Source organism: Heptranchias perlo, unplaced genomic scaffold (genome assembly GCF_035084215.1).
Source record: "Heptranchias perlo isolate sHepPer1 unplaced genomic scaffold, sHepPer1.hap1 HAP1_SCAFFOLD_297, whole genome shotgun sequence".
Classification (NCBI taxonomy): Eukaryota; Metazoa; Chordata; class Chondrichthyes; order Hexanchiformes; family Hexanchidae; genus Heptranchias; species Heptranchias perlo.
The window spans coordinates 304,571-319,817 of record NW_027139309.1 but is presented as its reverse complement, the minus strand read 5'-3'; the positions used below and the strand labels follow the sequence as shown (position 1 = coordinate 319,817).

The following is a 15,247-nucleotide window of genomic DNA, read 5'->3' as shown; positions in this document are numbered from 1 at the left end:
TCGCAGTGTCTGCATGGTCTCGCCAATGTACCATGCTCCGGGGCATCCTTTCCTGCAACGTATGAGGTAGACAACGTTGGCCGAGTCACAGGAGTATGAACCGTGCACCTGGTGGGTGGTGTCCTCTCGTGTGATGGTGGTATCTGTGTCGATGATCTGGCATGTCTTGCAGAGGTTGCCGTGGCAGGGTTGTGTGGTGTCGTGGACGCTGTTCTCCTGAAGGCTGGGTAATTTGCTGCGAACGATGGTCTGTTTGAGGTTGGGTGGCTGTTTGAAGGCGAGTAGTGGAGGTGTGGGGATGGCCTTAGCGAGGTGTTCGTCGTCATCGATGACATGTTGAAGGCTGCGAAGAACATGGCGTAGTTTCTCCGCTCCGGGGAAGTACTGGACGACGAAGGGTACTCTGTTGGTTGTATCCCGTGTTTGTCTTCTGAGGAGGTCTATGCGATTTTTTGCTGTGGCCCGTCGGAACTGTCGATCGACGAGTCGAGCGTTATATCCCGTTCTTACGAGGGCGTCTTTCAGCGTCTGTAGGTGTCCATCGCGTTCCTCCTCGTCTGAGCAGATCCTGTGTATTCGCAGGGCCTGTCCATAGGGGATTGCCTCTTTGACGTGGTTGGGGTGGAAGCTGGAGAGTGGAGCATCGTGAGGTTGTCCGTGGGCTTGCGGTAGAGTGAGGTGCTGAGGTGCCCGTCTTTGATGGAGATTCGTGTGTCCAAGAATGAAACCGATTCTGAGGAGTAGTCCATGGTGAGTTTGATGGTGGGATGGAACTTGTTGTTATCGTGTAGTTTCTTCAGTGATTCTTCGTCGTGGGTCCATAGGAAGAAAATGTCGTCGATGTATCTGGTGTATAGCGTTGCTTGGAGGTCCTGTGCAGTGAAGAAGTCGTGCTCGAACTTGTGCATGAAAATGTTGGCGTATTGGGGTGCGAATTTGGTCCCCATGGCTGTTCCGTGTGTTTGGGTAAAGAACTGGTTATCGAAGGTGAAGACATTGTGATCCAGGATGAAGCGGATGAGTTGTAGGATGGCGTCTGGAGATTGGCTGTTGTTGGTGTTGAGTATTGATGCCGTCGCAGCGATGCCATCATCGTGGGGGATACTGGTGTATAGTGCCGAGATGTTCATCGTGGTGAGAAGTGTTCCTGGTTCAACTGGTCCGTGGGTGCTGAGTTTTTGTAGGAAGACTGTAGTGTCGCGACAGAAGCTGGGGGTTCCCTGTATGATGGGTTTCAGGATGCCCTCGACGTATCCAGAGAGGTTCTCACACAGGGTTCCGTTGCCTGATACGATAGGACGTCCGGGTGTGTTGGCTTTGTGTATCTTTGGGAGGCAGTAGAAGTCTCCCACGCGGGGAGTACGTAGGATGAGAGCGCGTAGGATGCTTTGAAGGTCTGGATCGAAGGTCTTGATCAGTTTGTTGAGCTGGTGGGTGTGTTCTTTGGTCGGATCTGCGGATAACCGTCTGTAGTGTTCCTGGTTGTCCAGTTGTCGGTATGCTTCTTTGCAATAGTCCGTTCTGTTCTGTATGACGATGGCTCCTCCTTTGTCCGCTGGTTTGATGACGATGTGGCGGTTGGTCTTGAGAGCGTTGATGGCGTTGCGTTGTGCTCGGGTGACATTCTGGACTGTCTTGTGAGTGCAGCTGATGAATCTGGCGTTGACGCATCTCCTGACAGCTTGAGCATACATGTCAAGCTTAGGGCAGCGACCCTCCGGAGGGGTCCAATTTGACTCTTTCTTCTTCGGTTGTGTACCGCGGATCCCTCTGTCTGCTGTTCCGGATCGTTGATTGTCTCATTGGGTTCGCTGCTGAAATCTTGGGGTTTGTGGAAGTATTCCCGGAGCCTCATTCTCCTGATGAATTCCTCTGTGTCCGCCGCGAGACCGATTGGGTCCATTTTGGTGGTGGGGCAGAAATTGAGCCCTCGGCTGAGAACTTCGATTTCGTCTGGTTGAAGGGTGTGGTCGGACAAGTTGACGATGGACTTCCCTGTGGTTGCAACCGTGGTACCGGGGGAGGCTTGGTTGCTGCTGGTGGTGATGCCAAGTTTCACAAGCTTCCTGCTCTTGGTTTGCATGTAGGCAGTGTAGTTCCGTTGCCTCGTCTGTTTGGCGGTGTCTCGTAGCTGGTCTGCTGTGTCCTGAGCACAGGTTGAGAGTATGGACTCTATCTTGGTTTCGAGGTTGCGGCGTCTGCTGTAGAGCTGGTGTACGAGATGGTTGCGGAGTGTGTGCCATGTTCTCCGCAGCCTTCAACATGTCATCGATGACGACGAACACCTCGCTATGGCCATCCCCACGCCTCCACTGCTCGCCTTCAAACAGCCACCCAACCTCAAACAGACCATCGTTCGCAGCAAGTTACCCAGCCTTCAGGAGAACAGCGTCCACGACACCACACAACCCTGCCACGGCAACCTCTGCAAGACATGCCAGATCATCGACACAGATACCACCATCACACGAGAGGACACCACCCACCAGGTGCACGGTTCATACTCCTGTGACTCGGCCAACGTTGTCTACCTCATACGTTGCAGGAAAGGATGCCCCGGAGCATGGTACATGGGCGAGACCATGCAGACACTGCGACAACGGATGAACGGACACCGCACAACAATCGCCAGACAGGAGGGTTCCCTCTCAGTCGGGGAACACTTCAGCAGTCAAGGACATTCAGCCTCCGATCTTCGGGTAAGCGTTCTCCAAGGCGGCCTTCGAGACACACGACAACGCAAAATCATCGAGCAGAAATTGATAGCCAAGTTCCGCACCCATGAGGACGGCCTCAACCGGGATCTTGGGTTCATGTCACGCTACATGTAACCCCACCTGACGTAGAGTCATCCAGACTCAAGTCGTAGTTGGCTTGTTCTCCATACACAGATGCGGCCGGACCTGCTGCGATTTCCAGCAAAAAAAAGTTATCTGTTTTTAATACAAACCCCAGCATCTGCTACATTTGTGACCCCTTGTGACCCCACCTCAGTATTCTTGGATGTAACGTTTCCCTGACTAACCTGTCTGAGCACCATTCACTCCTTTGATTGCTGTGATTATCTCTCTGCCGAGGTGTGATAAAGGGCAGTTAGAAAGATTATCTGTAATCACCAGGCATTGCTCTCTGACTATATATGCTGTGCCTTTATGCAACTCTTCACTTCACCTGACGAAGGAGCAAAGCTCCGAAAGCTTGTGATTTCAAATAAAGCTGTTGGACTATAACCTGGTGTTGTGCAACTCCTTACATTTATAGTTTCCTGAACTGGACACTTTGAGACAGGAGGCAGTCACACCCCTTAGGTTAGGTAGTGGTTTAGATTTGGTTAGTGGTGAGGGACAGGAGGTTGTGACTGAGAGTCAGGCAGGTAAGGAGACCTGAGATGCAGTGGTGGAGGAGCCTCAGCCTTTGCCCTTGTCCAACAGGTACGAGGTACTTGCTACCTGCGTGGATAAGAACAAAGATTGCAGGAAGGATGGGCAAACTGACCACAGCACCGTGGGGGGAGCGAAAAGGAATGTGTCAGTGTTGGTGGATAGTACAGTCAGTGGGATAGATACTGTTCTCTGCAGCCGTGACTGGGAGTCCCGAAGGCTGTGTTGCCTGCCTGGTGCCAGGGTTAAGGACATCTCCTTGTGGCTGGAGAAGAACTTGGAGCATGAGGGGGAGGATCCAGTTGTCGTGGTCCATGTAGGAACCAATGACATGGGTGGAACTAGGAATGAGGTTCTGCTGACAGAGTTTGAGGAGTTTAGGTCTAAATTAAAAAGCAGAATTTCAAAGGTAATAATCTCTGGATTACTACCTGAGCCACGTGCAAATTGGCATAGGGACAAACAGGATTAGATGGTTAAATGTGTGGCTGAAAGAGTGGTGTGGGAAGCAGGGCTTTCAATTCATGGGGCACTGGCATCAGTTCTGGGGAAAGAGGGAGCTGTTCCGTTGGGATGGGCTCCACTTAAATCGGGCTGGGACCAGTGTCCTGACGAATCAAATAACTAGGGCGGTAGATAGGGCTTTAAACTAATAAGAGGGGAGGGTTCAGGAAAGGGTACGTTTATAGGTCTAAAAAGAAAAGTCAAGGCTGTAGAGCAGAGTAGCGATTTGGGTAAAAAGAAGCAGAGTATATCAGGAAGGGACAGAGAGTTTAATAAAGGTAATAGGTCACATCAGAGAAGAACAGTAAAAAGTTAAAATTAAGGGCACGATATCTGAATCCACAAAGCATCCGTAACAAGATAGATGAATTAATGGCACAAATAGAGATAAATGGGTTTGATCTAGTAACTATTAGGGTGCAAGGAGGTGGGGTAGCCCTGATAATAAAGGATGAGATAAAGGAAAGGGCCTTAGCTCAGAAAATCAGGATGTGGAATCAGTATGGGTGGAGCTAAGAAATAAGAAGGGGCAGAAAACACTGGTGGGAGTAGTTTATAGGCCTCCGTATCAGTAGTTTTAGTGTTGGACAGAGTGTAAATCAGGAAATTAGAGGAGCATGTAACAAGAGTAATGCAATAATCGTGAGGGACCTTAATCTTCATATAGACTGGGCAAACCAAATTGGCAGAAGTAGTTTGGAGGACGAGTTCATGGAAAGCATTCGAGACAGTTTTCTAGAACAATATGTCGAGGAACCAACTAGGGAACAGGGTATTTTAGATCTAGTGTTGTGTGATGAGACAGGGTTAATTAGTAATCTTATAGTTCAGGATCCTCTGGGGAAGAGTGATCATAATATGATAGAATTTCATATTGAGTTTGAGAGTGATGTAGTTAAGTCAGAAACTAGGGTCTTAAATTTGAACATAAAGCCAATTATGTTAGTACGAGGGGTGAGTTGGCTCAGGTAGATTGGGAAATTAGATTAAAAGATATGATAGTAGATAAGCAACGGTGAACATTTAAAGAAATAATTCATAATTCCCAACGAATAAAAATTCCCTTGAGGAATAAAAACTCCATGGGAAAAGTGATCCAACTGTGGCTAACCAGAGAAGTTAAGGATAGTATTAGATTAAAAGAAGAGGCTGACACTGTTGCCAAAAAGTGCAGTAAGCCTGAGGGTTGGGAGGGTTTTAGAAATCAGCAAAGCATGACCAAGAAATTGATAAAGAGGGAGAAAATAGAATCTGAGAGTAAACTAGCAAGAAATATAAAAACGGATTGTAAGAGCTTCTACAAGTATATAAAAAGGAAGAGATTAGCGAAAGTAAACGTCGGTCCCTTAGAGGTAGAGACAGGAGAAATTATAATGGGGAATAAGGAAATGGCAGAGATGTTAAACAAGTATTTTGTATCTGTCTTCACAGTAGAAGACGCAAAAAAAAAATACAGGAAATAGTGGGGAACCAAAGGGCTAATGAGAGTGAGGAACTTAAAATAATTTAGATTAGCAAAGAAAAACTACTTGAGAAATTAATGGGACTAAAAGCCGACAAATCCCCTGGACCTGATGGCCTACATCCTCGGGTTTCAAAAGAGGTGGTTGCAGAGATAGTGGATGCATTGGTTTTGATCTTCCAGAATTCTCTAGATTCCAGAACGGTCCCCGTGGATTGGGAAGTAGAAAATGTAACCCCACTATTCAAGAAAGGAGGGAGAGAGAAAACAGGGAATTACAGGCCAGTTAGCCTGATATCATTCATTGGGGAAATGCTGGAATCCATTATTAAGGACGTAGTAACAGGGCACTTAGAAAATCAGAATATGATTAGACGGAGTCAACATGGATTTACGAAAGGGAAATCGTGTTTGACAAATCTATTAGAGTTTTTTGAGGGTGTAACAGGCAGAGTAGATAAGGGCGAACCAGTGGATGTGGTATATTTAGGTTTTCAGAAGGCATTTGATAAGTTGCCACGTAAGAGGTTGTTTCACAAGATAAGGGTTCATGGGGTTGGGGTAATATATTAGCATGGATTGAGGATTGGTAAACGGACAGAAAACAGAGAGTAGGGATAAACGGGTCATTCTCAGGTTGTCAGGCTGTAACTAGTCGGGTGCCACAAGGATCAGTGCTTGGGCCTCAGCTATTTACAATCTACATTAATGACTTAGATGAAGGGACCGAGTGTAATGTATCCAAGTTTGCTGATGATACAAAGCTAGGTGGGAAAGTAAGCTGTGAGGAGGACACAAAGAGTCTGCAAAGGGATATAGACAGGTTAAATGAGTTGGCGAGAAAGTGGCAGATGGAGTATAATGTGGGGAAATGTGAAATTATCCACTTTGGTAGGAAGAATAGAAAAGCAGAATATTTTTTTTCAAAGGTGAGAGACTGAGAAATGTTGGTATTCAGAGGGATTTGGGTGTCCTTGTACATGAATCATAGAAAGTTAACATGCAGGTACAGCAAGCAATTAGGAAGGCAAATGGTATGTTAGCCTTTATTGCAAAGGGGTTGGAGTATAAGAATAAGGAGGTCTTGCTGTAATTATATAGGGTATTGGTGAGACCACACCTGAAATACTGTGTATAGTTTTGGTCTCCTTACCTAAGGAAGGATATACTTGCCTTGGAGGTGGTGCAGTGAAGGTTCACTGGATTGATTCCTGGGATGAGAGGTTTATCCTGTGAGGAGAGATTGAGTAAAATGGGCCTATATTCTCCAGAGTTTAGAAGAATAAGAGGTGATCTCATTGAAACGTATAAAATTCTAAGAGGGCTTCACAGGGTAGATGCTGAGAGGCTGTTTCCCCTGGCTGGAGAATCTAGAACTAGAGGTCATAGTCTTAAGATAAAGGGGTCGGCCATTTAGGACCGAGATGAGTAAAACTTTCTTCACTCGGAGGAGATGCTGTGGATGCTGAGTCGTTGAGTATATTCAAGACTGAGATTGATAGATTTTTGGACTGTAAAGGAATCAAGGGATATGGGGATCACGCAGGAAAGTGGATTGAGGTCGAAGATCAGCCGTGTTCTTATTGAATGGCGGAACAGGCTCGAGGGGCTATATGGCCTCCTCCTGCTCCTATTTCTTATGTTCTGATGTTCTATCTCCCTTTTTAAATATAGGAATCACATTAGCTGTCCACCAGTCCTTTGGCACTATAACCTCTTCCAATGAATTTTTATATATATGTAATAGTGCCTCTGCTATCTCTTCCCTAACGTTTTTTAATATTCGCGGATGCAATCCATCCGGACCTGGGGTTGTATCCTCTCTAAGTTTGATTAGTTTATCAATTATCTCCCCCCTTTCTATCTTAAATGTCTTTATACCTTTATAGAGGGTATTCTGAGGGACAGGATCTACAGGCATTTGGAGAGGCAGGGACTAATTAGGAACAGTCAGCATGGTTTTGTGAGAGGAAAATCATGTCTCACGAATTTGATTGAGTTTTTTGAAGGGGTAACCAAGAAGATAGATGAGGGCTGTGCAGTAGACGTGGTCTACATGGACTTCAGCAAAGCATTTGACAAGGTACCACATGGTAGGTTGTTACATAAGGTTAAATCTCATGGGATCCAAGGTGAGGTAGCCAATTGGATACAAAATTGGCTTGACGACAGAAGACAGAGGGTGGTTGTAGAGGGTTGTTTTTCAAACTGGATGCCTGTGTCCAGCGGTGTGCCTCAGGGATCGGTGCTGGGTCCGCTGTTATTTGTTATTTATATTAATGATTTGGATGAGAATTTAGGAGGCATGGTTAGTAAGTTTGCAGATGACACCAAGATTGGTAGCATTGTGGACAGTGAAGAAGGTTATCTAGGATTGCAACGGGATCTTGATCAATTGGGCCAGTGGGCCGATGAATGGCAGATGGAGTTTAATTTAGATAAATGTGAGGTGATGCATTTTGGTAGATCGAATCGGGCCAGGACCTACTCCGTTAATGGTAGGGCGTTGGGGAGAGTTATAGAACAAAGAGATCTTGGAGTACAGATTCATAGCTCCTTGAAAGTGGAGTCACAGGTGGATAGGGTGGTGAAGAAGGCATTCGGCATGCTTGGTTTCATTGGTCAGAACATTGAATACAGGAGTTGGGATGTCTTGTTGAAGTTGTACAAGACATTAGTAAGGCCACACTTGGAATACTGTGTACAGTTCTGGTCACCCTATTATAGAAAGGATATTATTAAACTAGAAAGAGTGCAGAAAAGATTTACTAGGATGCTACCGGGACTTGATGGTTTGACTTACAGGGAGAGGTTAGACAGACTGGGACTTTTTTCCCTGGAGAGTAGGAGGTTAAGGGGTGATCTTATCGAAGTCTATAAAATAATGAGGGGCATAGATAAGGTCGATAGTCAAAATCTTTTCCCAAAGGTAGGGGAGTCTATAACGAGGGGGCATAGATTTAAGGTGAGAGGGGAGAGATACAAAAGGGTCCAGAGGGGCAATTTTTTCACTCAAAGGGTGGTGAGTGTCTGGAACGAGCTGCCAAAGGCAGTAGTAGAGGCGGGTACAATTTTGTCTTTTAAAAAGCATTTGGACAGTTACATGGGTAAGATGGGTATAGAGGGATATGGGCCAAGTGCAGGCAATTGGGACTAGCTTAGTGGTATAAACTGGGCGACATGGACATGTTGGGCCGAAGGGCCTGTTTCCATGTTGTAACTTCTATGAATCTCTTCCTCCAATGTCATGCCCACCATCTTCGTCTCCCTGGTAAATACTGAGGCAAAGTGACTCTTCAATATTTCTGCCATTTCGCTGTCATTACCAGTGAGTTTATCCTGTGGATCTGTTAGTGGCCCTATCCCTATCCTGATTTTCCTTTTGTTATTTATGTGTCTGTAGACCACTTTACTATTTTTATATTCCTTGATAATTTAATTTTGTACATCCTTTTTGTTGTACTAATTCTTTTTTTACTTCTTTCCTAACTTTTTCATAGTCCCTTCTGTCACCCTTTGTTCTCTATGTACTTAGTGTGTGCCTTTTTCTTTTGTTTCAATTTTAGCCTTTTCCCTTTATTCATCCACGGTATGTCATTACTGGCTCGTTTGTTCTTGCTTTTGAGGAATATATTTCTCCTGGACTCTATTGATCACTGTTTTAAATATTTCCCACTGCTGTTCTATTTGTAACAATGTGATGTGTTGTTAATGAGAAAGGTGTTGGTGAGGAGGACAGACTGTGGAGTTCATGAGGAGGTCGTTGTGATACTGGATGGGCTAAAAATGGATAAAAAGGAGGTACTAGAAAGGCTGGCAGTACTTAAAGTAGATAAGTCACCCGGTCCGGATGGGATGCATCCCAGGTTGCTGAGGGAAGGGTGGAAATTGCGGAGGTACTGGCCATAATCTTCCAAACATCCATAGATACGGGGGTGGTGCCAGAGGACTGGAGAATTGCAAATGTTACACCTTTGTTCAAAAAAAGGTGTAAGGATAAACCCAGCAACCACAGGCCAATCAGTTTAACCTCAGTGGTGTGGAAACTTTTAGAAAAGATAATCTGGGACAGAATTAACAGTCACTTGGACGAGTGTGGATTGATTAGGGAAAGCCAGCACGGATTTGTTAAAGGCCATTCGTGTTTAACTAACTTGATTGAGTTTTTTGATGAGGTAACAGAGAGGGTAGATGAGGGCAATGTGGTTGATGTGATGTATATAGACTTTCAAAAGGCTTTTGATAAAGTGCCGCATAATAGGTTTGTCAGCAAAATTGAAGCCAATGGAATAAAAGGGGCAGTGGCAGCATGGATACAGAATTGGCTAAGAGACAGGAAACAGAGTAGAGGTGAACGGTTGTTTTTCGGACTGGAGGGAGGTGTACAGTGGTGTTCCCCAGGGGTCGGTGCTGGGACCACTGCTTTTCTTGATATATATTAATGACTTGGACTAGGGTGTACAGGGCACAATTTTAAAATTTGCAGATGACACAAAACTTGGAAGGGAACAGTGAGGAGGACAGTGATAGACTTCAAGAGGATATAGACAGGCTGGTGGAATGGGCGGATATACGGCAGATGAAATTTAAGGCCAAGAAGTGTGAAGTGATACATTTTGGTTGGAAGAATGAGGAGAGGCAATATAAACTAAAGGGTACAATTCTAAAGTGGGTGCAGGAACAGAGAGATCTGGGGGTTCATGTACACAAATCGTTGAAGGTGGCAGGGCAGGTTGAGAAAGTGGTTAAAAAAGCATATGGGATCCTGGGCTTTATAAATATAGGCATAGAGTACAAAAGCAAGGAAGTCATGATGAACCTTTATGAACGTCACTGATTTGGCCACAACTGGAGTGTTCTGTCCAATTCTGGGCACCGCACTTTAGGAAAGATGTGAAGGCCTTAGAGAGGGTGCAGATGAGATTTACTAGAATGATTCCAGGGATGAGGGACTTCAGTTACATGGATAGACTGGAGAAGCTGGGGTTATTCTCCTTAGAGCAGAGAAGGTTAAGAGGAGATTTTATAGAAATGTTCAAAATCATGAAGGGTTTAGATAAAGTAAATAAAGAGAAACTGTTCCTATTGGCGGAAGGGTCGAGAACCAGAGGACACAGATTTAAGGTGATTGGCAAAAGAACCAAAGGTGACATGAGGAAAAACGTTTTACGCAGTGAGTGGTTATGATCTGGAATTCGCTGCTTGAAAGGGTGATGGAAGCAGATTCAATCATGGCTTTCATGGGACTAACGGGATTGCTCTTACAAAGAGCCAGCACAGGCTTGATGGGCTGTATAGTCTCCTTCTGGTGTTGGTGAGGAGTATTTATTGTATCCATGTGATTTATATCAGTGAGTGTTAATTGTATTCAGGTGGTGCGAATTAATTGGGGACTCTCTCATATCCATTTATGATGTGGAGATGCCGGTGATGGACTGGGGTTGACAATTGTAAACAATTTTACAACACCAAGTTATAGTCCAGCAATTTTATTTTAAATTCACAAGCTTTCGGAGATTTTCTCCTTCCTCAGGCAAATGTTTGAAACATTTGCCTGAGGAAGGAGAAAATCTCCGAAAGCTTGTGAATTTAAAATAAAATTGCTGGACTATAACTTGGTGTTGTAAAATTGTTTACAAATATCCATTTATATGAGAGTTTATCGAGGGGATGGAGTGGGTAATGTGAATCTCTGTGAATAAAGGCTTGGAAGCAACTGAAGACCAGGCTCCAGTTTTCTATCCTTCACCACCTGGTTATCCAATTTGTAACCAGGAGGACAGACTGGCTGGTGACTGATGTCTGTGTTCAGGTTTACAGGTGGTGCTAAACTCGATCATTAAGGCCATGGTTCCCCTGCTCCACATTGCTCTGCTCGTCCTCTTCATGATCATCATATACGCTATCATTGGACTCGAACTGTTCATGGGCAAAATGCACAAGACGTGTTACTACAGCGGCACAGGTACAGTGTGAACGCACACGCAGGGATAGGGTGCATGCGCTGCGTGGACGTGCTCCCAGTGACGGTGCGAACACAGACGGGGACGGCACGGACGCCGACACGCACACAGACGGGGACGGCGCGGACGCCGACACGCACACGGGGACGGCGCACACACAGACGTGGACGGCGCGGACGCAGACACGCACACAGACGTGGACGGCGCGGACGCAGACACGCACACAGACATGGACGGCGCGGACGCAGACACGCACACAGACGTGGACGGCGCGGACGCAGACACGCACACAGACGGGGACGGCGCGGACGCAGACACGCACACAGACGGGGACTGCGCGGACGCAGACGCACAGAAGGGGACGGCGCGAACACACTGTGAACACATACAGAGGGACGGCACGAACACAATGTGAGCGTGCGGGGTCGGTGCGAGCACACGCGCGGGGACAGGGTGCGCGCGCTGCGTGGACGCGCTCCCAGGGACTGTGCGAACACAGACACACACACACAGACGGTGCGAACACAAACGCACACACAGGGACGGTGCGAACACAGACAGGGACAGTGTAAACGGACAGGGACAGAGTGAGCACAGTGTGAACACATACAGAGGGACAAGGTGAACACAGTATGAACTCACACACACTTACAGTGTGAACACACACAGGGACAGTGAGAACACAGTGCGAGCACACAGGGATGGTGTGAACACCGACAGTGTGAACAGAGTGAACTCAACGTTGATGCACGCGGGGACAGTGTGAATGCAGTGTAAACACACACATAGGAACAGTGTGAACAAAGGGACAGTGTGAACATCGTGTGAACACAGACACGGGGACAGTGTGAACACACCAAAAAGGTACACTGTGAACACAGACACGGGGACAGTGTGAACTTAGAGTGAAAAACAAAGGGACATTGTGAACACAGTGTGAACTTGCACGCAGTGGGAGCGCAGTGTGAGCACGCACGCAGTTACAGAGTGAGCGCAGTGTGAGCACGCACGCAGTTACAGAGTGAGCGCAGTGTGAGCACGCACGCAGTTACAGAGTGAGCGCAGTGTGAGCACGCACGCAGTTACAGAGTGAGCGCAGTGTGAGCACGCACGCAGTTACAGAGTGAGCGCAGTGTGAGCACGCACGCAGTTACAGAGTGAGCGCAGTGTGAGCACGCACGCAGTTACAGAGTGAGCGCAGTGTGAGCACGCACGCAGTTACAGAGTGAGCGCAGTGTGAGCACGCACGCAGTTACAGAGTGAGCGCAGTGTGAGCACGCACGCAGTTACAGAGTGAGCGCAGTGTGAGCACGCACGCAGTTACAGAGTGAGCGCAGTGTGAGCACGCACGCAGTTACAGAGTGAGCGCAGTGTGAGCACGCACGCAGTTACAGAGTGAGCGCAGTGTGAGCACGCACGCAGTGACAGAGTGAGCGCAGTGTGAGCACGCACGCAGTTACAGAGTGAGCGCAGTGTGAGCACGCACGCAGTTAGAGTGAGCGCAGTGTGAGCACGCACGCAGTTACAGAGTGAGCGCAGTGTGAGCACGCACGCAGTTACAGAGTGAGCGCAGTGTGAGCACGCACGCAGTTACAGAGTGAGCGCAGTGTGAGCACGCACGCAGTTACAGAGTGAGCGCAGTGTGAGCACGCACGCAGTTACAGAGTGAGCGCAGTGTGAATGCACTCACAGGGACCGTGTAAACAGTGTGAACTCGCACACAGTTAAAGTGAGAACACACAGAGCCAGTGTGAACACACACACAAGGACAGTGCCACCAGTGTGAACACAGACACAGGGACAGTGTGAACAGACACAGACAGTGTGAACACAGTGTGAACAAACATGGACAGTGTGGACACATATACGGACAGTGTGAGCACATATACGGACAGTGTGAGCACATATACGGACAGTGTGAGCACATATACGGACAGTGTGAGCACATATACGGACAGTGTGAGCAGATACACAGGGACAGTGTGAGCAGATACACAGGGACAGTGTCAACAGATACACAGGGACAGTGTCAACACTCCCACAGGTGCAGTGTGAACACAGGTTCAGTGTGAACAGAGTGAACACATATGCAGGCACAGAGTGAACTCAATGTGAACACACACTCAGGGACAGTGTGAACACATACGGGGATGTGTGGACACAGTGTGAGCACATTGTGAACACACGGGTGCAGTGTGAAAACACACACAAACACGGGGACAGTGTGAGCAGAGTGCGAGCACACACGGGGACAGTGTGAGCAGAGTGCGAGCACACACGGGGACAGTGTGAGCAGAGTGCGAGCACACACGGGGACAGTGTGAGCAGAGTGCGAGCACACACGGGGACAGTGTGAGCAGAGTGCGAGCACACACGGGGACAGTGTGAGCAGAGTGCGAGCACACACGGGGACAGTGTGAGCAGAGTGCGAGCACACACGGGGACAGTGTGAGCAGAGTGCGAGCACACACGGGGACAGTGTGAGCAGAGTGCGAGCACACACGGGGACAGTGTGAGCAGAGTGCGAGCACACACGGGGACAGTGTGAGCAGAGTGCGAGCACACACGGGGACAGTGTGAGCAGAGTGCGAGCACACACGGGGACAGTGTGAGCAGAGTGCGAGCACACACGGGGACAGTGTGAGCAGAGTGCGAGCACACACGGGGACAGTGTGAGCAGAGTGCGAGCACACACGGGGACAGTGTGAGCAGAGTCACGGATAGTGTAAACACGGTGTGAACACGGGGACAGTGAGAACACAATGAACACACGGACAGTTACAGTGTGAACACACAGGCACAGCGAGAACACAGCGTGAGTTTAGAATCATAGAATCATAGAATCATAGAATCATAGAAGTTACAACATGGAAACAGGCCCTTCGGCCCAACATGTCCATGTCGCCCAGTTTATACCACTAAGCTAGTCCCAATTGCCTGCACTTGGCCCATATCCCTCGATACCCATCTTACCCATGTAACTGTCCAAATGCTTTTTAAAAGACAAAATTGTACCCGCCTCTACTACTGCCTCTGGCAGCTCGTTCCAGACACTCACCACCCTTTGAGTGAAAAAATTGCCCCTCTGGATCCTTTTGTATCTCTCCCCTCTCACATTAAATCTGTGCCCCCTCGTTATAGACTCCCCTACCTTTATAGGTTTCACAGGGATTGTGTGAACACTGTGTGGACTCGCACACAGGGATTGTGTGAACACTGTGTGGACTCGCACACAGGGACAGTGTGAACACTGTGTGGACTCGCACATGGACAGTGAGAACACAATGAACATCACGGACAGTTACAGTGTGAACAGACAGGCACAGCGAGAACACAGCGTGAGTTTCACAGGGATTGTGTGAACACTGTGTGGACTCGCACACAGGGACAGTGTGAACACTGTGTGGACTCGCACATGGACAGTGTAAACACAATGAACACACGGACAGTTACAGTGTGAACACACAGGCACAGCGAGAACACAGCGTGAGTTTCACAGGGATAGTGTGAACACTGTGTACTCACACACAGGGACAGTGTGAACACTGTGTGGACTCTCACAGGGACAGTGTGAACACTGTGAACTCGCACACAGGGACAGTGTGAACACTGTGTGGACTCACACAGGGACAGTGTGAACACTGTGTGGACTCTCACACAGGGACAGTGTGAACACTGTGTGGACTCTCACAGGGACAGTGTGAACACTGTGTGGACTCTCACAGGGACAGTGTGAACACTGTGTGGACTCTCACACAGGGACAGTGTGAACACTGTGTGGACTCTCACACAGGGACAGTGTGAACACTGTGTGGACTCGCACACAGGGACAGTGTGAACACTGTGTGGACTCGCACACAGGGACAGTGTGAACACTGTGTGGACTCGCACACAGGGACAGTGTGAACACTGTGTGGACTCTCACACAGGGACAGTGT

The 15,247-nt window shown here is 47.8% G+C and overlaps 1 protein-coding gene across 2 annotated transcripts in view; it reads left to right on the top strand.

Annotated features, from left to right (window-relative positions):
- LOC137311116 (voltage-dependent L-type calcium channel subunit alpha-1S-like) overlaps positions 1-15,247 on the top strand; it is a 183,881-nt gene that overhangs the window by 23,897 nt on the left and 144,737 nt on the right. For both annotated transcript variants that reach the window (XM_067978483.1, XM_067978484.1), the window contains exon 5: positions 11,159-11,311. In XM_067978483.1, the coding sequence (XP_067834584.1) occupies positions 11,159-11,311 (153 nt within the window). The remainder of the gene's footprint in view (positions 1-11,158; positions 11,312-15,247) is intronic.